Here is a 24,941-nt window from a genome sequence, read left to right as displayed (position 1 = left end):
TGATTCAAATGCCGGTATGAACATGACATAAAGTCTGTTATGTATTTCTTTAGAATTTTTTATGTACCTATGTCTACCTATGTCTGTTTTTGCTTATTTCCATGCGTTTCAATAAACAACCACCATTATTTATAAATGTGTGTATATGTTACAGATATCCAGTGCTTTACATTGAAATTTACGCTCCCTTATATGTGGACTATATTTGTCCACTTCTTCGGGTACCTCCTACACAAATTTCGGATATATTCACTTTAAGACCTGCTCTCGATTTACTTCGATTTTTGTTGAAGCAACTTGCATTCGCTGCCTCAATTACGACAGTAAAATTTATTTCAGGGGCAAGTCCATACTTCTTGAGAAAACAGCCCGAAAGTTGTAAAAACCCCTATGACACCGAATGTACTGGCTGGAGAGCTCGAACCGAATATTGCGTTCGTCCACACTTTGGGTATCGTAATATTTCTTCAAATATTAGATGAATATTTGAAGGTGGTGCTTATAGGTCCACTCCTTTAAGTACCTCCCCCAGAATAGTTCGAAAATATTCGCTACAATGGTACGCGCGATATCTCATAAACGTAGGAACCTATTTGGTCTAAACTTTTGATCTCTAAATATTTTGTTTATGTTCAAATGCGGGCCCTATCGGTTCAATCCTTGGTACCAATGTTCAACATTTTTGTGTGGTTAAGGGTCTTTTCGAGGATCTTTTGGAAGATTTTACCATATTTTTGTCGGTTAATACGTCCAAAATTTTGAAAAGCCCCCGAAATGCATACGTTTTTTTGGGAAAAAACGGTTTCAATCCACACATGCTGACTGTATATCTCTGTCGGCAAAGCCTTTTTTACTTGTTCTGTGTGTACAATACTTATTAAAAGTAGGTTCTTTGTTTTGACCTCATCTGGGTTTTTGCGTTTTTCCCTTCCAAAGGGAAGTTTGGATATATTTTACGGGCCACGCTTATGGTCTTAGCGTTATATAGGCTTACCATAGTTTTTTCTCTCGCATTTTTTGGAAAGGCAGTCATTTGAGGTTTCCTTACAATATTTCCCCAGCTTTGGACTTATAAAACTATCAAATGCCACGCCTTTGTAAATTTGTTGTGGTTTTGAACTTCTTGAACATAAAGTTTCCACATCTGACAAATAATATTTTCATATATTTTTTTCAAAAAGCCAGTAAAAATTACCGTTATAATGCATATGTGAAACATGTAAGGTATTGAATATTTCGGCTACTATATATGCTCTACAGGCCCACAAAAAAATTAATTTACTATTCCTCTCCTATCGTTAGATAGGGAAAATTGTAAATACTGATTGGTCCATGTTTAGGAAAGAACAACGAACTCTTTTACTACATTTTCCTTCTGAAGTGGATGTAACTTGGTATTTTTGGTCTCTTAATGGGTAGAAAGCCTCCATAAGCTGCCTCGCTTGTCTGCTTCATTTCTGACATAACAAATATAAAAGAATAAAGAAGAAAAGGGCAACCTACAGTCGAAATCGCTTATAACGTCGGTCAAGGGACCGACCAAATTCGGACGCTATAAGCGATAGTCGTTATAAACGATATTAATAGAAGAGGTCAAATTATATTATGTACAGTGACTTTTGGGTATGAATACGTTCTTTTATTAAGTAAATAAAAAATGCAATTCAATTTTGGTACCTTTTCATTCTATATACTTTCGTATAAAATACTTAAAATCAAAATAATAAAAAATAAGGACATTAAATTCATTCGTTAGCAGATATATTACGTTATATGATATGATTTTATTTAGTTTTGGCTTTTTTGAAATTCATGACTTTAAATTTAACTCAGATCTGAGTTTTGAAAAGGTTTCCAAAACACTTTCCGTGTTGTAACGTCCTCTGAGTAAATAATTTTTTAAAGAGTTTCTACTGTTAGGCATGCCTCTAACACTGGCGGTAATTGAAATTCTGGTTCTGTAGGATCCTCAATTTCTTCGGCAGAATTGCCTTCATCTAAAACTTCTAATATTTTGTCGTCGTTAATTGACTTGAGACCGCCTATATGACAGTGGTAATTCGGTTGTCTAACCCCATCTTCGAATTTGTTGTACTTATGTACAACAAAATATTGAGAAAAATTGTTCTTTCTTGTATGATTCGACGTTAAAACCGATAGAACAATTCAAATATTTCACAAAAATCCGACGTAACAACCGATATGACGCTATAAGCGATGACGTTATAAGCGATATTTATTTGTGTGGAATATAAAGGGCATAAATTCGGGACTTTTGGACTTCGAAGTTATAAGCAATATGACGTTATAAACGACGACGTTATAAGCGATTTCGACTGTAGTTCGAAATTGGCTCGGTCTTAAAGGGCTGGATACATAAGCTGTCTCGCCTACTTAAAGGAGGCCGAGCCAATTTCGAACTAGTTTCCCCTTTTCTTTTTTATTCTTTTATCAGAAGCAAGCAAGGCAAGCAGGCGAGGCAGCTTATGTACCCAGGCCTTAAGTCTTAAAGTAAAGTAGGAGCTTAGTATTTTCATAAACGAAACTAAACTAATATTAACTTCAACACAGTTCGTGGAGTATACCCTCCTCCAGTTAAGTTCGGTCTGTCGAACTTAACGCCGTTCTAACTTGTTTCTTCTTGGTCTATCCCAGTTTTAAGCTATTTTAGAGCCGTTTCGCTTTTCTATCCTTTCATAAGTATTATAAGGTAGTCACGCACAGTTCTTCAGAAATTTCCCTTGTGAAAACCCCATTTTTTTCGTCACTGATATTTAATTTCTATATGGGATTCGATAGTTAGGTTAGGTTTTAATAAATTACAGTAGCGTTTTTATGTAGTGAGCTATTTTAGTTTTCCTCAGATACTAAATTTTAGTGAACTTCCAGCCTTCGTAAACTAGAACTTTTAGGGAACAACATGGAACAAAGGTTCGTTTTCGCAGAATTATGCCTGATAGTATCCTCTTTTAGCCTATACATACTTTTGTACCCGTCCCGTACGTTTAACACCTTTCTAAATTCGTTCAAATTACACGGGTTAATATATATTTTTTTTTAATACGCTTTCCCTCCCATATTAATTACAGTATTTTTTCACAAGTCAACATATTTTTAAACATATGAGTATTTATTTTATATATTTGAAAAAATTTTAAATTTTTTGAAAAAAAAAATACAAACATTTTTTTTTTAATTTTTGTATTTTATGTGTTATTTGATTAATTTTTCGTTAGAAACGAGCTTAATGACATAATGATGCGAGTGAAAAAGGAAAGCCGACGATACGAACCTTTTTTGATAAATTGGAACATATGAAAAACTCAAAAAACCTTATATTTTGATGCGAAATATGAAAAAAACTCAAAATTTTAACTTTGATCTTGACCTTGAGTTCCTATGCAACTACTATATCAAATTTGATCTTCTTAACTCACCGGAAAGTTGATTGTGTTACCTGCCGAACAAAGAAAAAATTATGAAAATATCTCTCCCTATCCGTTCAAAAGTTACAGAGTTTTAACGAGGTAAAAACGATACTGAACCACTGTGCGCCGTTTTTACTTGTTACCTCTTGATCTAGCCCAGTTATAAGCTGTTTATACCCTACACCATACTGTGGTAAGGGGTATTATGTCTTTGCGCATTTGCATGTAACATGCAGAAGAAACGAAATAGACCCAATTCCTTTTGGCGATAACTACATATAATCACTTTCTGAGTCGATTTAGCATGTCCGTATGTTCATGTATTTTTGTTCGCAACGTACAGGTTGCAATTATTGTTCGATTCAGCTGAAAATTGGGGAATATATTTTTTAGGGCCATTGCTTTTGTTGAAAATCGGTCCAGATTTGGGTATAGCTCCCATATATATTTTCGGCCGATTTTACGTATTTGCTGCACCAAACACGCTATATACGTCCGATTTTGATGAAATTTGAAATGTGTTACTGAATTCGCTCTAAAAATAAATGTGCCAAATTATATCGAAATCGGTTCAAATTTAGATATAACTCCCACATATATTTTCCCCTGATTTGATGAAATTTAGAATGTGTGACGGTCTAGTAATAACTGTATCATGTTATATCGAAATCAGTTCAGATTTATATATATCTGCAGTATATATTTTACGTATTCACAGTGGTGTAGGGTATCATATAGTCGGCCTCGCCCGTCTTTGATACTTTCCTTACTGGTTTTAGAGTGATTTTGGTCCCTCTGTAAAATAGATGAGGATTCTTTCCTCTTATAACGTCGTCGGCGTAGCAGACTGGTTCAGGCCAATCTACGGTTAAGTTCCTTAATAGACAATTTATGGTAGTAACTCTCAGTTTCTAGTAAAATTTGTCTCCAAACTTTTTCTTAAGGTAATTGTTTTCGTGCAGCTTTGGAACCTTAATAGGACAAAAGCTTCACATTTTTATATAATTTCTTAACATTTATCCTGTATACACTGATTATTTCTTAATGTCCCCAAAATTTTAAACCCTTCTATGGTTATGGTGTTGTGGTAATAAAGATAATTCTTAACATTTTAAGGTATGTTTCAATTTATTTATTTTAAAAATCATTCACTTCTACTCCGGCAATATTTTGTGCAACCAAAAATTGTTAATTAAATAATATTGGTGCATAATACACATGCAATCGAATTCAGTTACCAATACTCTTAGGTGCTAATAAAAAATTGAACAATTCTAATATATTTGTAATACCTTATAAAATAATGAAAAAAACTATGCAACTTAAAACTAAATGAATAAAAAGATAAACATCAACAACAAAAAAACATTAAATAATTTCTATATCATCAACAAAATCAATCAAATTCCAATTTGCGAAAACTTCCTTGTATTGATTCGATTTGCGACACAAATGTTGGCTGATTACTTGACTTTTCGGAATTGTGTGAAGATCTGCGTAAAATACCACGATCTGTGAGTAGTTGCATTTCATCTAAGCGCACAATAATATCACGTTTCTCGGCCAATTCTTGTTTCCACAGTTCGACCATTTCTTTTTGTGGCATTTTACCGCCCAACTCTAAGGGCAGGCATTCCGGATCGACAGCTTTGTGCAGGTCCTTATCACTGGTGTAGACATTGAGACGGTTGCGCATCTTCGAACTAACACGATTCTTGACAAAATCCACCACCCACTTGAGCGTGGAGGGGACATTAATCAAATGGATTTCTTTGTGTCTCAGCGGCAGTGATTGTTCACCCCATTTAAAGAGGCGCCCAAATTCTGTTGGATTCCAATTTGTAACATGGGCCGTGGTAATACCGGCAAAATCTCCAACGTGTGTCAAGCCCAAGACCTGTGTCTGAGGATCTTCCATGAGACATTCATAGGTTAGAAAGTGTACCTTTGCCTCATCCATGGCTGTGTATTTTTTGGCATTAAAACAATGGGCATTGTTGATGACGACGCGACGTCCATTTTTATCACGTTTAGGTGTGGCATAAATATAACCATTTGAAATGATGTCATTGAGACGTTCATCAAAGAAATCCAAGCCGGTGGTCATGTGGGGGAAGGTGCGTCGAACATTAAGGTACTTTAGCAGTGTCTGCTCAGCCATGGGAACACTGAATTTTTTGGCTCTTAAAAACCTCAAAAGGAAATGATCATCGGTGCGTACATTTTGTACATCCTCATTTTTGGCCAGCCAATTACGGAATTGTTCCAAGCACTGATCCCTGGTACATTTATCTTCCCGCAATTCACGTTTGGCAATTTTCAATACGCTCTCCGTGAGCACAGCTTCATTTTGGTCCACTGTGGTTTGTTTCATTTTTCAAAGGTGTTTAGAGCTCTGTAATAGAAATAAGAAAAAAGAGGCAATTTTATTATTTTGTTTTAAATAATATTCAGAAAATAGAAACAAACTAGCTATACTACTGCAATCGGCATAGTTGGAACCATAGTTCAATTATCAGGTCCCCCAGCAGGTGATCACAATTTGAACTGTTAAATTGCTCTATTGTGAAAGTAAAGTACAAAAAGTAAAGGAACAAGTACAACAATTTGACCTGGCAGACCTGTTAATTGAGCAATGGCTGGGACTGTAGCGCCAAAGAGTCTTAACGCAAGCATTTTAAGTCACAATGGGTCACATGGTGCAATTATAAGGTGGCGTAAAAATACCAGTTGATTTCACCCAATCTTTAAACTCATTGTTATTGTAATTTAGTTGTATGAAAACGTAAACAAAAATGTCAGCTTTAAGTAATTTTAATTCAAATAGTTTTGTTGGGGTGACGTAGGGGATGGAAGATACCAAGGAACGGTCTTGACCGGTTTGAACATGGCAAAGCCCAGGATTTATCTTGGTCCCTCTTTCATCTCAAGTGGACATTGACCTCCCCGTGGTGCCATCTGGGGAACTGCCTTTAACACCCCTTAAAGGTAGTGAGCTAACATGTGCCGCGCATTCACCCATAAGAACGTTAAAAACTTGGGTTTGGGCGTCGGGTTAGTAACCCTCCCCTAGAAAAAACAGCCTACTATCAAAAAACGAAAGAAAAGAAAAACAAACGTTTTAAGGACCATGATCTGCGAATCTGCACCTGGAATGTTCGCACTCTTTATAGAGAAGGTGCAGTCTTCGCATTGGCAGACGTACTTGAATAGTACAAGGCCGATATTACTGCGATACAGGAAATACGATGGATTGGGAAAGGCGTCACAACAACACCTGAAGGTGACGCACTGTATTATAGCTGCCATGACGTAAAGCATGAGTTTGGTTGCGGATTCGTAGTTAGTCGGAGGCTAAAACATCTGGTATCAAGCTTCACCCCAGTGAATGAAAGACTTGCTGCAATTCGAATAAAAGCTAAATTCTTCAACATCAGCTTTATTTGCGCTCATGCTCCCACTGAAGAAAAGGACGAACAGACCAAAGATATATTTTACGAGCGCTTAGAAGAAACATATGACCGTTACCCTGCCCATGACATTAACATTATTCTAGGCGATTTTATTGTCAAAATTGGAAAGGAGAATATCTTTGGCCCAACAGTCGGGAATTTCAGTCTCCACAGTGAAACATCTGACAATGGTATGAGGCTGATAGAATTTGCGGCTGCAAAAAACATGGTAGTTAGCAGTACCAGATTCAATCATTTCGATATTCATAAGGGCACCTGGCTGTCTCCAGATTAGAAAACAAGAAATCAAATTGATCATGTTGTGATAGATGGAAGACATTCATCGAGCGTGTTGGATGTACGATCGTTCCGAGGCGCAAACATTGATTCGGACCACTACCTTGTTGCAGCAAAGGTACGCACCCGCTTAAACGTAGCGAACAAAGTACGAACAGACACAACACGAAAGTTAGACATAGGTAAGCTGCAATCACAACAGATAGCCACAGCATATTCCACTCAACTGGCCCAATTGCTTAATCAAAGCACTCCTCATCCCGATAACATATCAGCGCAATGGCAAATCATTGCCCACTCCATGCAAACAGCCGCAAAATCCATACTTGGATACCAGAGACCTCCACCAAGGAATCCATGGTATGATCAGGAGTGTCGTGCTGTCACAGAAGAGAAAAATTCGGCATATATGGCTACTTTACAATCCGTAGCAACGCGTAGCGCTCGAGAGAGATACAGGGAGAAAATGAGAGAGGAGAAACGTCTTTTCCGCAGGAAAAGTAGAGAGATGGAAAAGCGGGAGTGTGAACAAATCGAGATGTACAGGAGCCAGAATGAAGTCCGAAAATTCTAACAAAGAGTCAAGCATCAAACTGGTGGCTTTGGTACAAGCACATCCTCCTGCAGAGACCAGCAAGGTAATTTGGTAACTGATACAGATAGTGTACTCAGGATATAGAAAGAAGATTTTTCAAAACTGTTGGTATCCAATAGCAGCGAAGACGACGAAGATACCACAGTCCCAATCCCAGAAGATGGTATTGAATGTATACCGCCCAGCCAAGATGAGGTAAAGACAGCAATAAATCGGCTGAATAATAATAAGGCAGCAGGAGCCGATGGCTTACCAGCCGAGTTGTTCAAAAGCGGAGGCGACACGCTGTGTATTCATCAGCTAGTTAGCACCATCTGGCAGGAAGAACGAGTACCCGACGATTGGAACCTGAGTATCCTGTGCCCCATTCACAAGAAGGGAGATAAGACGGTATGCTCTAACTATGGGGGCATAAGTCTATTCCCTATTGCCTAAAAGATCGTGTCAGAGATATTGTGCGAACGACTAAAGCCTATGGTCACCGAGATAATTGGACCATACCAATGCGGCTTTAGACCAGGCAAGTCCACCATTGACCAGATATTTACCCTGCGGCAAATCCTGGAGAAGACCCAAGAGATGCAGGTCGACACCTACCACCTTTTTGTCGATTATAAAGCAGCCTTCGACAGCCCGCTGAGTTCAAAGGTATTCCAAGCCATGTCTGAATTTGGTATCCCCGCAAAGCTCATCCGGCTTTGTAAAATGACTTTAACTGACACGAGATATTCAGTTAAAATAGGAAAGAACCTCTCCGAAGAGTTTGGTACCAAAAGAGTTTTCAGACACGGAGACAGCCTTTCGTGTGATCTCTTCAACATCCTGCTGGAAAAGGTTATACGAGAGGCAAACGTCAAAAGAAGTAGCACAATCTACACCAATAGCCACATGTTACTTGCTTATGCTGATGATATAGACATCATGGGACGATCAGTAAAAGAAGTAACTGATACCTTTATGAAGGTCGAAGGAGAATCTGCTAAAGTGGGTCTGGCGGAAAACGGTGAGAAGACCAAGTTGATGGTGTCGACGCGCAATGCGTCGGACCGACTGTGGAAGTTGGTTCCTATAATATTGAGGTAGTAAAAGACTTCGTCTACCTCGGCACCTCCGTAAACACAACAAACGACATCAGTTGTGAAATAAAAAGAAGAATTGTATTGGCCAACAGATGCTACTTTGGTTTAAGTAAGCAGCACTGATACTACCCGTGCTGATGTATGGCTCCGAATCCTGGGTGCTTGCCCAAGCAGACATGGCAGTGCTTGGTGTATTTGAGAGAAAAATTCTTCGAAAGATCTACGGATCAATCTGCGTTGACGGTGAATATCGACGTCGTATGAACCACGAGCTGTATCTGCTATACAACGACATCAATATTGTTAAACGTATCGAGATGCAGCGATTGCGTTGGCTAGGCCATATCATAAGAATGAGCGATGATGAACCCGCTAAAAAGGCGTATAAACACGGACCTCTTGGCGGTGCACGCAGAATTGGCAGGCCAAGGAATGGATGGCGCAAACAAGTGGATGATGAGATGAAAAGGCGCTGTATTCCAGAGTGCGAAGCAACAAACAGAGAGAATTGGAGATCTTTTCTTAGTTCGGCCTATGGAACAAATGTTCTGCAATGGGCCAGCTAAGTAAGTAAGTAAGTTTTGTTGTTGTACTCCTTCCCTGACGCTGCTAATTTTACCTAGGTTTTTCCTAAAGTTTTCATGTGCTTGTTGTAAAGCGACGCTGAATAAACCGAATAACACCTCATTTAAGATATTTCCCAGCAAATAGGATTTCCCACGTATGTATATTCCAACTTCGAACTTGACCCAATTCTTCTTTTATTGATGTTTATTAGTGAATTATTAAGCAACCAAATTATTACCAGTTAAAACAAATAAGTCATGGATGTATTCAAAATATAATTGGCGAGCGCACATGGGCATGAAATAAGGTTAAATGTTTCTCCAGTTGCTGGTAAGTAGTAATAATGCAGTAATAAGTAATTAACTTTGTAAAACACAAAAATGTGTGTTGTACTGCAATGACACACTAACACATAATAATAACAATTTTATATTTTAAAGATTTTATCTATCATCGTGTATGAGAGCGTAGGGCTAGGTAAGATTTCTTATATTCATATGTAGGCATAAAAAAGTTCAAGTTCATCCAAAAACAAAACTACCCAGATTCCGGCAGATGCCATAAAAAATACAAAAACAAAACAAAAAAAAAAAACCTTATAAATATGAATTAGCAAATTGCCGTTGTCTTGGAGTTTTAATTCCCCTCCACGGTTTGTTTGTTTATTTTATGAGACCAAAGACAACCATAAATGAAACCTGGTTTTAAACTAATGTAAACCACTACTATCTAGAGGTTCAAGCACACACTCTTTTTTCTGAACGTCTTCTCCATGGAGATACATTGTCTTTTAATATAGTCTATGAAGCTAATATGGCAAATACAAATTAGTTCAAGTTCAAGCTAATAATATGTTTTTTTTTTCGTGTGTTTTGTTTAATTTGATGGATATTATTTTTGTTCTGCATTTTTGGCTTTGATTTTGAAAACTTCACCAAACAAAGATATTAGACCATCAACTTTGTTGTTTAAATGGTAAATTAATATTTCAAGTTTAAACCAATTTTCTTGAAAATAATGTTAGTAGGGTAATTGATGCACTGCCAGTTAAATATGTGGAAAATTGTAGCATTGAAACTATTAAATTGAAACAAAATTTAAAACATTGCACAGAGGCCAATTTTCCAAAAAACCTGGCCAAAACTCCAAAAATGAATGGATTTAGGCATAACCTTAGGTTCTTATGTTTTTCGGGTCGCTGATTTCATTTTTCGTACTTTTGACGCTTAGACGGTTATTAAAGGGGTATTTTGGACCTTCTCATATAAATTTCTACTATAGGTCCTAGAATACACCAAAACTCTATACGAGTATCTTACCTAAACTCCAGAAATATGCAAAATTAATAACACATTTTAGGGTTAAGGACGTACTATATATGGGTTTTTGGCAAAATTGTCATACAAAGCATCATTTTAGAAGAAATGTCACTATAAGTCATTAAAGAAATGAAATCTCTATTAGCATTACATAAAACGGAAATATCGGTATCAAATAGGGTTACAAGCTTCTACCATTTCTACAGTTTTGGAAATGTTTGAGTTTAGATCACTTGGAATCCTTGCACTTTAGGTGTATAATGTCTTTGGCAACTTTAATGACAAGAATGCGAGGAATATTTTTCTTAAAAAATTAACCCTCGTGCGAGTCATAAAAGGGGTCTTTTTGGTCTCTTATTCTAAAAATCTTTAAAATCTATATATATAAAATTGAAATTTGTTTGTCTGTTTGATTGTTTGTGCCTTATAGACTCGAAACCCGCTGAACAGATCTTACTTAAATGTTTAGGGTACATTGCTACATGGCCTGGAATGAAAATAGGCTATATCATTTTTTGAAATTTCGCGTTGATCTGGAGATATAGCATCAAAACCGGAGGTACCTCCAAAAAATTTAGATTTTGTATGCAAATATCTTTAGAACTGTTACAGATACAATCTCCAAATTTTGTATGCGTGACGAAGTTTGATGTAGAAATAAATTTACCAAATTTTATTCAAATCGGTTTAGATTTGGATATAGCTCCCACATACATATATTTTCGGCCGATTTCCTTATTTTATGTACCAAACATGCTATTTATGTCCAATTTCGATGAAATTTGGAATGTATGACGGAATTTGGTCTGGAAATAAACGTGCCAATTTATATCAAAATCGGTTCAGATTTGGATATAGCTCCCATACACATATATTTTCGGCCGACTTCCTTATTTTATGCACCAAACACGCTATATATGTCCAATTTCGCTGAAATTTGGAGGGTATGACGGAATTTGTTATAGAAATAAACGTGCTAAATTATATAGATATCGGTTCAGATTTGAATATAGCTCCCATATATATTTTCGGCGATTTCCTGTATTTTATGCACCAAGCACGCTATATATGTCCAATTACGCTGAAATTTTGGATTTCTCAGGGAAATTGTTCTAGAAATAAATGTGCCAGATTATATTGAGATTGATTCAGATTTGGATATAGCTCCCATACACATATATTTTCGGCCGATTACCTTATTTTATGCACCATACACGCTATATATGTCCAATTTCGCTGAAATTTGGAGGGTCTGACGGAATTTGTTATAGAAATAAACGTGCTAAATTATATAGATATCGGTTCAGATTTGAATATAGCTCCCATATATATTTTCGGCGATTTCCTGTATTTTATGCACCAAGCACGCTATATATGTCCAATTTCGCTGAAATTTGAAATGTGTAACGGAATTTGGTCTAGACATAAATCGGGTGTTACCGTTATATGGGGGCTATACCAAAACATGGACCTATGTTGACGATGTTTCGTGGAGATGTTTCATGACCACTGAGAACCTCAAATGTCAAATTGCAGATAGTTCGGTTACAAATTGTGGCTAAAATTCTCAAAATACCGAAAATCGGGAGGTACCGTTATATGGGGGATATACCAAAACATGGACCTATGTTGACGATGCTTGGTGGAGATATTTCATGACCACTGAGAACCTCAAATGGCAAATTACAGCTAGTTCGGTTAAAAATTGTGGCTAAAATTCTCAAAATACCGAAAATCGGGAGGTACCGATATATGGGGGCTATACCAAAACATGGACCTATGTTGACGATGTTTCGTGGAGATATTTCATGACCACTGAGAACCTCAAATGTCAAATTGCAGATAGTTCGGTTAAAAATTGTGGCTACAATTCTCAAAATACCGAAAATCGGGAGGTACCGATATATGGGGACTATACCAAAACATGGACCTATGCCCATATCCTTTGGGATATAAGTTTGTTGATCACTAGGAACCCTAAGTGCCAAATTATAGCTAATTGGGTCTGCAAATGTGGCGAAGAACGTCAAAATACCTCAAATCCGGAGGTACCGTTATATGGGGGCTATACCAAAAAGTGGACCGATATAGCCCATCTTCGAACTTGACCTGCCTATGGAAAAAAGACCCTCGGGTGCAAAATTTCAGCACTCTATCTCAATTATTGGGTGTCACCGTGGTGCAATGGTATGCACGCCCGCCTTGCACGCAGAAGGTCGGGGATTCGATTCCCCGGCCATGCAACATCAAACATTTTTCAACGGTGGCAAAATACCCCTCAGTAATGTTGGCGACATTTCCTGAGTATTTCAGCCTTGAAAAACTTCTCCACAAATGGTGTCTTAAGACACGCCGTTCGGACTCAACGATAAACAGTAGGTCCCATATCATTGAGCTAAATATGAATCGGGGTGCACTCATTGATATGAGAGAAGTCTCCCTTGTCCCGTATGGGATGTTGTGGAACAATGTTTTTTTTTTTTTTGTTTTTGTTTATCTCAATTATTGCGGACGCTAGAGTGATTACAACAGACGGACAGACGGACGGACAGACGGACATGGCTAGATCGTCTGATCCTGATCAAGAATATATATACTTTATAGGGTCGCAAATGATTAGTTCGATGTGTTACAAACGGAATGACAAACTTAATATACCCTCCATACTACGGTGGAGGGTATAAAAACGTAAAGTGCAAATATGTGCAGGATGTTTCGATGGAAATTGGTAAAAAACTCTTCCCTTTTTTTGAAATTATAAGTTACACAGCCCAACTCGATCTTACTCATAATTATTTCCATCGCTTTTTTTGAAAATTGATATTAAAAAAATGAACAAACACGAACATCAATCATTAAAAAACGCGCACTTCATTCGCGACACTGAACGTTTTAAATACGTTTCACATAGCTTTCATTGCAATTACAAAAAAATTAAAACCGTTATTTTTTTTTGGACTAGCCGACCCAGTCCGCGTTGCTGGCCCTTGAAGCAATTTTATGTTACCTTACGCCAGCGATTGTATTTTTATTGCATCGCTAATTAGTCGGAATCTGCAAGTGATTATAAATAAAAAATCTTCAGATTTGTTTGTGTCGATATGTAATTTTAACATACCGCCAAAAAGCTGATGACTTGAGGCATGCATTTATTTCATCTGGTGGAATAGTATAACTGGAAGTGTTTGTCTAAAATCTAAAGGTGAATTGCTTCTTAAATTATTATGTGCCATTGTAAATTCGTTCCAGGTGATAACTCAAATTTAATATTGCATATGTGCCCTTCATTCACATGAATTTCAGTGGCTTAATGGCCAACTGTGTCGTCCTTCCACCTTCTTATAATGTACATCTTATATAGCTATCGATATGTTGCCTTCTAATTTAAATACTTGCTTTCCAATAAGACCAAAGCTTCGCTATACTTAACATCTGATATTTCCATTGATTTGTAACATATTTAAGAAAGTAGGAGTGGTCGGGTCTTATGGTTTGTACATTTTACATATATAGCGCATTTAAAAAAATAGGACGCAGGGTATAACCAGCACCTCCCAAATTTAACAAAATGTATAGCATTTTTCCACCAAGGACCATCATCAGAAAATTACATGGAAATCGGTTTAGAAGCTTTGAAGATATAACACATTTAAAAAAGTGGGCGTGGCCGGGTCTTAAAGCCACAAAAAAGTCCCTCGGGTCGGAGACACAACCACCATTGTCTATCGAATTATTTTCAAACCACGCTCCGCCGAAATTCCACAAAATATATAGTTTATTTTCACCAAGCACCAGGGGACATATATGCAGCCTATTTTCACCAGGATTATCCCTGTACATTCCCTGAAATTTGTAGGAAAATCGGCTCAGAAGTTTCAGAGATAGAAATTGGGAGTGGTCGGGTCTTAAGGTCCCAAAATGAGTACCTAGGGTCGGAGAATCGAATGGTGGAAGTTCGGAGCAGGATGGTTCGTTGCAGAGTGGTTCGATATGTAGAAGTTCGGAGCGGGGTGGATGGAAGGGTGTGGTTCAGAGGGTGGAAATTCCGAGCGGGGTGGATCGGAGGGTGGAAGTTCAATGCGGGTGGAAGTTCGGAACATGGTGAATCGGAGGATAGAAGTCCGCAGCAGGGTGGAAGGTCGAAGGAGGGTGGATCGGAAGGTGGAAGTTCGGGGCGGGGTGGTTCGAAGGGTGGAAGGTCGAAGTAGGGTGGATCGGAAGGTGGAAGTTCGGGGCGGGGTGGTTCGGAGAGTGCAAGTCCGCAGCAGGGTGGTTCGGAACGGGGTGGTTCAGAGGGTGGTTGTTCGGAAGAATTAATTCAATCACTCGTTTCATTTTTGCTAAAATAGCGGTTTTATTAAATCAGACATAGTGGAGGTACCAAACCCACGGGTCTACGAACTTCGGAAGGTGGAAGTAGAAATGAGAAAATTGAAAAAAGTGGGCATAAAAGTGGGTATGGCCAAATTTTCTTTGCATAAAAATCCAAGTCTGGTTATGGCGCACATTTTACAGAAAGAATTGTCGAAATCGATCCAGCCGTTCGCAACTGATGTCATTACGAACGAACGACATTTGATTTTTATTTATATAGATATAGCATTTTTAAAGAAATACGGTATAGGGGAAGTACCCCGCCCCTTCTGAAATTCAACAAAATTTGGACAATTTTAAAAGGGGACCATCCCTGTACTTTCCCTGGCAATTTCAGAAAAATAGGTTCAGTAGTTTTTGTAGAAATGATAAAAATTGAAATTTAAAAACAGTGGGGGTTATAGTGGGCGTGGCCAAAATTTATTTGCATAAAAGCCCAAGACGGGTTATGGCGCACATTTTACAGAAAGAATTATCGAAATCGGTTCAGCCGTTCTCAACTGATGCCATTACCAACGAACGACATTTGATTTTTATTTATATAGAAGATATAAAACAAGTGACCGACATAGATATACCCTCAGCCTGTGTATATTGAAACAAATTTTAAAAAATTTGGGCCTTTGAACCGACAAAAATGTTGATTAGGATTAAAGAGTAAAAGTTTTGCGGAGGAAACACTTAAAGGAATGGATCGACATTGACAATTATGGAAGTGGATCTACAGCCACTAAATATGGTGCCATAGGGGGTTTTTACACCCTTCGGGCTGTTTGCTCAAGAAGTGCGGATTTGCCCCTGAAAAAACTTTTACCATCGTAATTGAGGCAGCGAATGTTAGTTGCTTCAACAAAAATCAAAGTGATTCGATAGCAGGTCTTAAAGTGAACTTATCCGAAATTTTGTTTGAACCTGATCTATATCTGGTAGATATATTAAGATATGTAAAGTATGGACAACTCCCTTCAAAAGTTACCGTACGAACAATTTTTCCGAACGTTTTTGAAATTTTGTGAGGGAGGTACCTGAAGGAGTGGATTTTCTCAGGAAGTATGGACCTGCCCCTGATGAAACTTGTACCGTCATATGGGAGGCAATGAATACAAGTTGCTAAAACAAAAATCAATGCGATTCTCGAGCAGGTCCTAAACTGAACTTATTCGAAATTTTGTGTGGGAGGTACCCGAAGGAGTGGACCGATTGAGTCCATATTGGAACCTCATCTAAGTCTGGTAGACATTTCACGAGTTGCAAATTATGGGCCAAATCGGTTAGTTCCTTCAATAGTTATCGTACGTAAAATTTTTCCGAACATTTTCGAACTTTTATGGGGGAGGTACCGGAAGGAGTGGACCGATATAACCCATCTTCGAACTTAAACTAAGTTTGGACAAAATATTACGAAAGCCAAATTTTGGACCGAATCGGTTGATTCGTTCGAGATTTATCGTGCGCTCCAGCCAGACAGACGGATGGACATTGCTCAATTGACTCCAAATTGTCTGAAACACATTTCGTCCAAACATACTTGGGGTCTAAAACCATTACCTCGTTTGCATAAATGCTGAGGGTATAATAAACAAGGGAGCAAAGGCAATAGTCGGTACGGGGCCGACCATGTGATACCCTACACCACATCACCCATGTGCATAAGCTTTTCACTGGTAAACATTTCTTTTAGGGAATATAATCTGACTACCATCGAACATAATATGCCTCTTTCTCTCTGGGACCCCCATAAGCAACCACAATTTCGTGGCCAACCGATCAAAATTGCGACCTTTAGCGTGATTGCAATAAAATTGAAGAATTGGATGCATTACCGACTATTGTGGTTTCTCCCTTGTTTGACCACCTTCGCCAACCTACTTTACAGCAATATTTTCTTCTTCCATTGACAGGCTTCGCCGTTGGAATACCCCTACTTAATAGGTTTCTTCCTCTAGGGACCCGCATCAACTTCGAAAAAAATCGTGACGATCCGATCAAAATTGCGAACTGTAGCGCGATTTCGAAAAAAAAAATTAAAAATGGGATGTATTGGCCACCTACGCCAACCTACTTTGCAAAATTGTAAAGGTGGGATATTCTACTTTCATAGTCTGGCCTTGCTTTTGGAAGCTCCCCAATCAAAGCTGTGATATTCGTCATTATAGCTCAAATCGCAAAAATGAAAAGTTGGGTTGTATTAGCGACTATTGTGATATCTTCGTTGTTTGACCATCTACGACAACCTACTATACATCGTTGTAAAGGTGATATTTTCTACTTTCAGTAGTTTTGCTTTTGATATACCCCTTATAGATGCGGAGATATTCGATTTGAAATAAAACGTTGACTTTTTCCCCAAATAAGTTTTTTACTCATTCCGAACCCTGAATATTATCCGACCATCACCAAAAGCAATAAGTTTCTTCCCCTTCGGGACCCTCATCAACACCTACATAGCCAGATCTACTCAGCTCGTCGAGACATTCATTTTGGTATATATAAGTATCTACGACCATTATTTCGATGCGTTACAAACTTTTTGGGCAAAACCCCCCACATAGTGGTGTAGGGTATACAAATATAAAATACAAAGTATTAAACATAAAATATGAGATATAAAATATAAAAATAAAATATTAAGTAGAAAATATAAAATTAAAATAAGAGATTTTAAAAATAAATTATGAAGATATTTTTAACATACATATATAATAAAAGTAATTAGATAACAATATTTATGGTTAGAACCTAGGAAATTATCACAAAGATCAATCTTGTAGAGAATTTTAATAGCTACAACATTTCTTGTAGCCCTATTTCGATAGGACATGCGGCTTCTAAGCAAAATCATGAAAACCTAAAAAAAAAATGTAAACTTGAATCGCGATTTACCTATTTGTTTTTTGATTTTTCGCATCTATGAACATTGTAGTTTCAGAATCCGCAAAAACTTCCCAGGTGTAAGCATCTTCCATTTAAAGTTACTTCAAGAGCACAGTGTTCAAAAATCAAAGACTTAAATCATGAAATTGTTTAAGGCACAAACAAGGCATAGTGAATCTGTCAAATAATTAATAATAACTACATAGGGCAACTAAACTTTTTAAACCCTAAAAAGTTCACAAAATGTACATAAATATATATTAATTAGATTTATTGCCTTTCAAATTTATGTTCATATTCACCTACATCACTGGAAAAGCCTAAAATAATAAATGAGTTTTGATTTATGTATGCTAGGGTGCCATAATAAGTTTTGTTCATGCTCATCAACGTTAATACAAGTTCATCATCTGTTAATCTTTTGTTTGCTGACCATTATCCGAATACCACCAACCAACCCATTGTCTTATTTGATTGGTTTTTGGCCTACAGTATGTGTGTGTGAGTGTGTGGGACAAGGTCAAAGAAAGAAGTTCATTTTATACGGAATGTTAGCCCATGAATTTTGAAAAGCAATACAAATCTTCTTTTATTATTATTTTCGGAACACTTTAAATGTTTGACTGCGTATCCATCCGGTTTTAAGGTGGTGTTGTAATCGTCAGCAACATCATTCATAATTGAACAGATGATTTATTTTTTAGTACACAGATTTTCAATGTTCATTAGCATTGTCTTTGATGAAAATTATCTTGAATTTTAGGTAGAAACTGTCATTATTCGGTTTTATTTTTAAGGCTTCTTTTGGTATCTTATTGGAGTATTAAATCGCGTGATGAATTTGTTATATTCAAGCTCAGTAAGGTGTAAATTAGAAACCAATGTAAATCACAAATCCGTGACATTGGCCATTTTTTGCAAATACAAAAAAAAAACGTCATCGACATAATTAGGGGATATCAATTTAAAACAAAGTTTTATTTTTTGTGTATCTTTATTTGTGTACGGAAGGTCAATGGCCATAGCTAATGAATAAAAAGTTTTTTTTTTACTTCGTTTCATTTTTGTTTTATTTTATGTTAATTTTTGGCAAATTTGTTATTTTTATTGACATCTTGTATATCAATGCTAGAGGGTTTATGCTATGGATTTGACAGGTGTGTTAATGCAGTTGTCGGTCGCTATTAATAAATGCGAGGGATGCAAATTAAAAGAAAATAATAAGTGCATACTAAGAGCATTTCCCAGCAAAAATTCGGATCCATTAGTCATTACGTAACCCATTACAAAGTAATGTAAACAAGCTTCTTTTCGCATTACAAGTAATCTGAAAAGTAATGGGATACTTCTTAAAGAAATTACAAGGCAAACCTACATACTTTGATCCTCACTAAGTAATGAGGACTGTGGCATAGTGAGTGTGTGTCCGACTCTAAATCCTAGGGTTGTGTGTTCAACGCTCACTGTCGGCACGCGAGTTTTTTTAATTAAAAAATAACAGTTCGTGGTGCACATGTGCACTGCACATTTAAGTTCTTAAGCAACCCTTAATAATTGTGTGCGTGGCATAGTATGTAGTGTCTTTGGCTAGAAATCAGAGGGTTCGCGTGTGGAGCGAAATAAAATAAAAGTAAGAAGTGTGATGAAATTAAAAAAAATCTCTACATCAACTGTTCTAAAAATAGAATTTTTTCAACTTACTTTTCAACTTCTCGTGGCCACAGAATAACTAGTTATTCTAGTGGTCATAAAATAACTACAAATTGAGTGCTACATGCCCTTGTAAAAATAATGGGGAAGAAATGGGGTTTGCGAGTAGTTACGGCTGCCAAAAATCCCTTACAAAACCCATGATTTTGGGAGGACTTTTTTGCTGGGTTGTTTTATTCTGATACCCATTCGATTATTTAATATGTCAATATATTGCATATAAACTCAAATTTAAAAGAAAATAAATTATGTAATGTTAGTTGCAATGTAAGCACATCCGCCTTATTCACTCTATGCCCAGGTTCGATTCATAAGCTAGTCAAAATTACATTTTTAACGGTGTAGAATATACCTCTCAGGGTAAACTTGGGGACAGTGTTGCCATAATTTTTCTGTGCCTCATCCCCAGATTCAGAGTCGTTCACCCCCAAATATATTCCTTTTTCCCCAGAAAAAATCCCCAAGAAATATTTGGATGAAAATAAGTGAAATGAAAACTGTTCAATATTTCACTTTATTGGCGGGTTATCCTGGAAAACGAAGATTTCTCCATCCACATTTCTCATTTTTGTTACTACTATTAGGGAATGTTTTTGATTTATTGCTTTTGACTCTATGTTAGTGAGTGCGGTATGTAAATTTACTTGCCTCTATCGATTTTAAAATTGTAAGAAGTGTTACGAATGTGAACATTCCAAAAGATCTTTAATTTTTATGTATATGAGAAAAATTCTTTTGAATTGTCTTGCATACCTACTTAAGTACCCGACTTAATAAAAACTTCTAACTTGCAACATCGCTCTATACTAACCCTATAATAACTCATAAATTCAAATTTCTTCTTCCAAAGGGTGCAAATCAAACCGAAATTATTTTAAATCATCAAGTCTGCTGACCAGCTTAACGCTGAATTCAAACAACTTTGCGCGCATAGTACGACACTCCTACGATGAAGTTTTATATGTAGTCGAAACATTTATAAATGTGTCTTTCACTTACTGAGGAGTTTAACAACTTCTGAGAAATTTGGTGTTATCATGTCAAAATTGCAAACCGAGATGGCAGAAAAAATAATCACATTTTCTGTCTCATCATTTGAAAATATGAAGTAATTCAGTAGGTCATATGACGTACACAAAACAGTCGGCTATCATCTTAGGAACTTGACTTACACGTCTTGTGGTAAATTAACTGCTATATATTTTATTAATTTTAGAATGTTCAAACAAAATGCAAATATTCAAAGTACATTATTCTCGATGACAACAACAAGATTTGAAAAACAAGATGATTTGATTGACGATTGTGTTTCTTTTTCATAAAAATGCATTTTGATTTATACACAAATTTTCCCCATAAAATTTCCAAATTTGTAAGACATTTCCCCATCAAATCCCCAGCTCCCCAATCCTAAATTTTGTTCCCCATTTTCGAAAAAATATCCCCATTTTGGGGAAAAATCCCCAATACTGGCAACACTGCTTGGGGACATCTCTAAAGTATTTCCCTACAAGTGGTTTCGCAAAACCTTCCGTTCGTACTCGGCTATAGGTCCTATATCATTGAGCTTATCTGAATCGGGGCACACTCATTGATATCAGGTAAATTCGACTCAGCAAAAAGTAGCAGCATATTCCGAACTCCATCATAAAATCAGATTTTCAACCAACACCGTTCTTCATCATCTATCGGCTACCCAGCACACATAATCATCAGATTTCCCGACCACTATCAAATCGTCAGCAAGCATTTATGCCGTTCAGCAAGTTATTACCGATCTATGTTTGGTTTGTCGATTCATCTACCCTACAAGCATTCCCCCATATCTAGCAAGGAGGAACAGATAGATAAAATTGCATTTCGATATTGCGCATTTTAAGGGCTGTTCGAAGGTAGTACTTTTGGGCCTAAATACAACGTAGGCAAGTCCATACTTCCTGACATAATGGTCAGACCTGGTCCCTCAGGTTATTCCTTCGTGTTAAAATTTTAATAACGGATAGTCCTTGAAATCATAGTACGTTTGAAAATGGGTTTATCGGTGCACGATTTACTATAGCCCCCATCGACCTGTATCGGAACGAAATTGTGGTCATATGGTATTGCGGGTCTCAGTGGGCACAAATGTTCAATTCGAAACATTTTAAATATAGGTCTATGTTTCTTGGAAGGACAGAATATAAAGATATCGCCTGATATGAGTTATTTTGACGGTTTTTATAACCCCAGTCTTTAGACTACGGTCAAAATGTAACTAATCGAAATAATGTTTGTAGAACCCAAGTATGTTTGAACTAAATCCTTTTCAGACAATTTTAAGTCGATTTAGTAATATCCGTCCTTCTATCTGTCGGTCTGTTCGGCTGGCTGGAGCGCACGACAACTCTTGAACGGATCAGCCGATTGGATCCAAAATATGACCTTGTAATATTTTGTGCAAACTTAGTTTAAGTTCGAAGATGGGGCATATCGGTACCTCCCCCACAAATGTTACAAACTTTTCGCTAAATGGATGTGCACATTTAGCGAAAAGTTTGTAACATTTGTGGGGGAGGTACCGATATGCCCCATCTTCGAACTTAAACTAAGTTTGCACAAAATATTACAAGGTCATATTTTGGATCCAATCGGCTGATCCGTTCAAGAGTTGTCGTGCGCTCCAGCCAGCCGAACAGACCGACAGATAGAAGGACGGATATTACTAAATCGACTTAAAATTGTCTGAAAAGGATTTAGTTCAAACATACTTGGGTTCTACAAACATTATTTCGATTAGTTACATTTTGACCGTAGTCTAAAGACTGGGGTTATAAAAACCGTCAAAATAACTCATATCAGGCGATATCTTTATATTCTCGAATGCTGTAACCGATTTAATCTGTCTGGCTGGCTGGAGCGCATGATAACTCTCGAACGGTTCGATTCGGTTCAAAATTTGACTTTCGTAATATTTTGTGCAAACTTAGTTTAAGTTCGAAGATGGTTTATATCGATCCACTCTTTCCGGTACATCCCCCACAAAAGTTCGGAAATGTTCGGAAAATTTGTGCGCGCAATAACTCTTAAAGGAGGTAACCGCTTTGATACATGCTTTGCACATCGTAAAATTTCTACCAGCTTTAGATGAGGTTCCAATATGGACTCAATCGGTCCACTCCTTCGGGTAACTCCCACACAAAATTTCGGAAAAGTTCAGGACATGCTTTCGAATCACTTTGATTTTTGTTGTAGCAACTTGTATTCACTGCCCTCCATACGACGCTAAAAGTTTCATCAGGGGCAAGTCCACTTCCTGAGAAAATAGCCTTACACCGTGTGTAGTGGTTGGAGACCAAGATAACTCTCGAACGGATATGCCGATTTTGTCCAAAATGTGGCCTTCGTAATATTTTGTGCAAACTTAGTTTAAGTCCGAAGATAAGCCATATCGGTCCACTCCTTCAGGTACCTCCCCCGCAAAAGCTCAAAAATGTTCGGAAAAATTGTGCGCACGAGAACTCTTGATGGCAGTGGCCGATTTGGTCCATACTTTACACTTTGATTTTTGTTGAAGTAACTTGCATTTGCTGCCTCAATTACGACAGTAAAAGATGTTTCAGGCGGAAGTCCATACTTCTTGAGAATCAGCCCGAAAGTTGTAAAAAACCCCTATGGCGCCATATGTAGTGGCTGGAGAGCTCGAACCGAATACTGCGCTCGTACACACTTTGGATTTTATAATATTTCTTCGAATATTAGATGAAATTAGATGCTTCAGTACCTCCCCCACAAAAATTCGAGAATATTCGCTACAATGGTACGCGCGATTTCTCATAGACGTAGCAACCGATTGGGTTCAAACTTTGGATCTCTAAATATGGTCGAAACTTAGTTTATGTTCAAATTTGCGCCCTATCTGTCGAATCATTGTGTTACCACCCACACAAATGTTCAACATTTTTGTGTGGTTAAGGGTCTGTTCGAGGATCCTTTGGACATTTTTACCGAAGGTTTTCCTATTGGCCTTGTTTACAGCGACATTGTCTCACAATTAGGAGGGTTGGCGTTTATTATTTGGGATGACGACTTCTATTTTGTTTTTCAAAATAGTCAGGCTTAATCCCATAGTCGTTGTTTTAATATATATGACACTTGGATATAAAAAGTTTCATGTTGAAAAACAAGAAACAAGGGAACTGATGAAGAGCTGTGGCGAGATCTGAAACAATAGTCTTCCCTGCCTTACCCCTTGATAAACATCGCCAATTTTGTCCCACTAATAAATTAAAGTTGTTTTAAAAAATATTAAAACAACGACTATGGCATTAAGCCTGACTATTTTGAAAAACAAAATAGAAGTCGTCATCCCAAATAAAAAACGCCAACCCTCATATTCAATCCAATGTTAAAAATATTACTTTTGTACTAAATTTCAATAATTTATAGGCATTTCCTTGTTTTGTTAACATGTGCCGGTGACACTAACATTACAAACAAAAACAAATTTCTATGTGATTGTTGTTGAGTTTTATTTGTTGTAGTATTTACTTTACCTTCTTTGTTCTACCATGCCTTAACATAGGAATGCCATAAAACCACAACAAATATGAAAAGAAAACACAAACTACGGCCAAAAACACTTCTCAGATCGGATGTAACTCAACTATCAAAACACAAAGAAGAATGAGAAAGAAGAAACACATAAAAACAAGAATCACATGGTGTACATACACAAAAAAGAACAAAGGTAAAGTAAAATGCAAAGATAAGGGGAACTTATACAAACAAAACTCACCAATTTTTTTTTTTCACCACGGCATCGAATACCGAGAGAAGAGAATAAAATTGTCGAAGAAAAGAGAATAATATTGTCCAGCAGACAAAAACTATTGTTGGATATGACAAAAACAATTGTTGGAATTACCAAAACGGATTGTTGGACTCACAATACTACATGCGGAATCTAACAATATCTTTACAATACATATTTTGATCTTCGAATATTGTTGGATCAATCATATTTTTTTCTCTGCGTGCAGCTGACTGACACTTTCTTACTTGTTTTCTCATATAAATGTTTCCTTTAAAGCCCTGATTTTTCAACTCCATAGTAGCACTTCACATAAGGGAGGTGGAACACAAATGATAAAAAGTGGTTTTGTTGAAAAGTGACAAAACGTGTTCAATGTGACACAAACTGCCAAAAACACGAAAAAAAGATCCCATGGGACAATTCAACATGCGATTATAAAAATTGACCATAACTT

The 24,941-nt window shown here is 37.1% G+C and overlaps 1 protein-coding gene across 2 annotated transcripts in view; it reads right to left on the bottom strand.

Moving 5' to 3' along the window:
- Positions 1 to 4,710: 4,710 nt before the first annotated feature.
- The window catches only part of Cralbp (Cellular retinaldehyde binding protein), a 48,931-nt gene continuing 28,700 nt past the window's right edge, over positions 4,711 to 24,941 (bottom strand). For both annotated transcript variants that reach the window (XM_073982698.1, XM_073982699.1), the window contains exon 2: positions 4,711 to 5,823. In XM_073982698.1, the coding sequence (XP_073838799.1) occupies positions 4,825 to 5,802 (978 nt within the window). In that variant the 5' untranslated portion in view covers positions 5,803 to 5,823 and the 3' untranslated portion in view covers positions 4,711 to 4,824. The remainder of the gene's footprint in view (positions 5,824 to 24,941) is intronic.

The sequence above is a fragment of the Musca autumnalis genome, unplaced genomic scaffold, assembly GCF_047663935.1.
Source record: "Musca autumnalis isolate F117 unplaced genomic scaffold, ASM4766393v1 scaffold_4, whole genome shotgun sequence".
Lineage (NCBI taxonomy): Eukaryota > Metazoa > Arthropoda > Insecta > Diptera > Muscidae > Musca > Musca autumnalis.
Note: the sequence above shows the minus strand (reverse complement) of the source record. Positions and strands in the feature narration are given on the sequence as shown.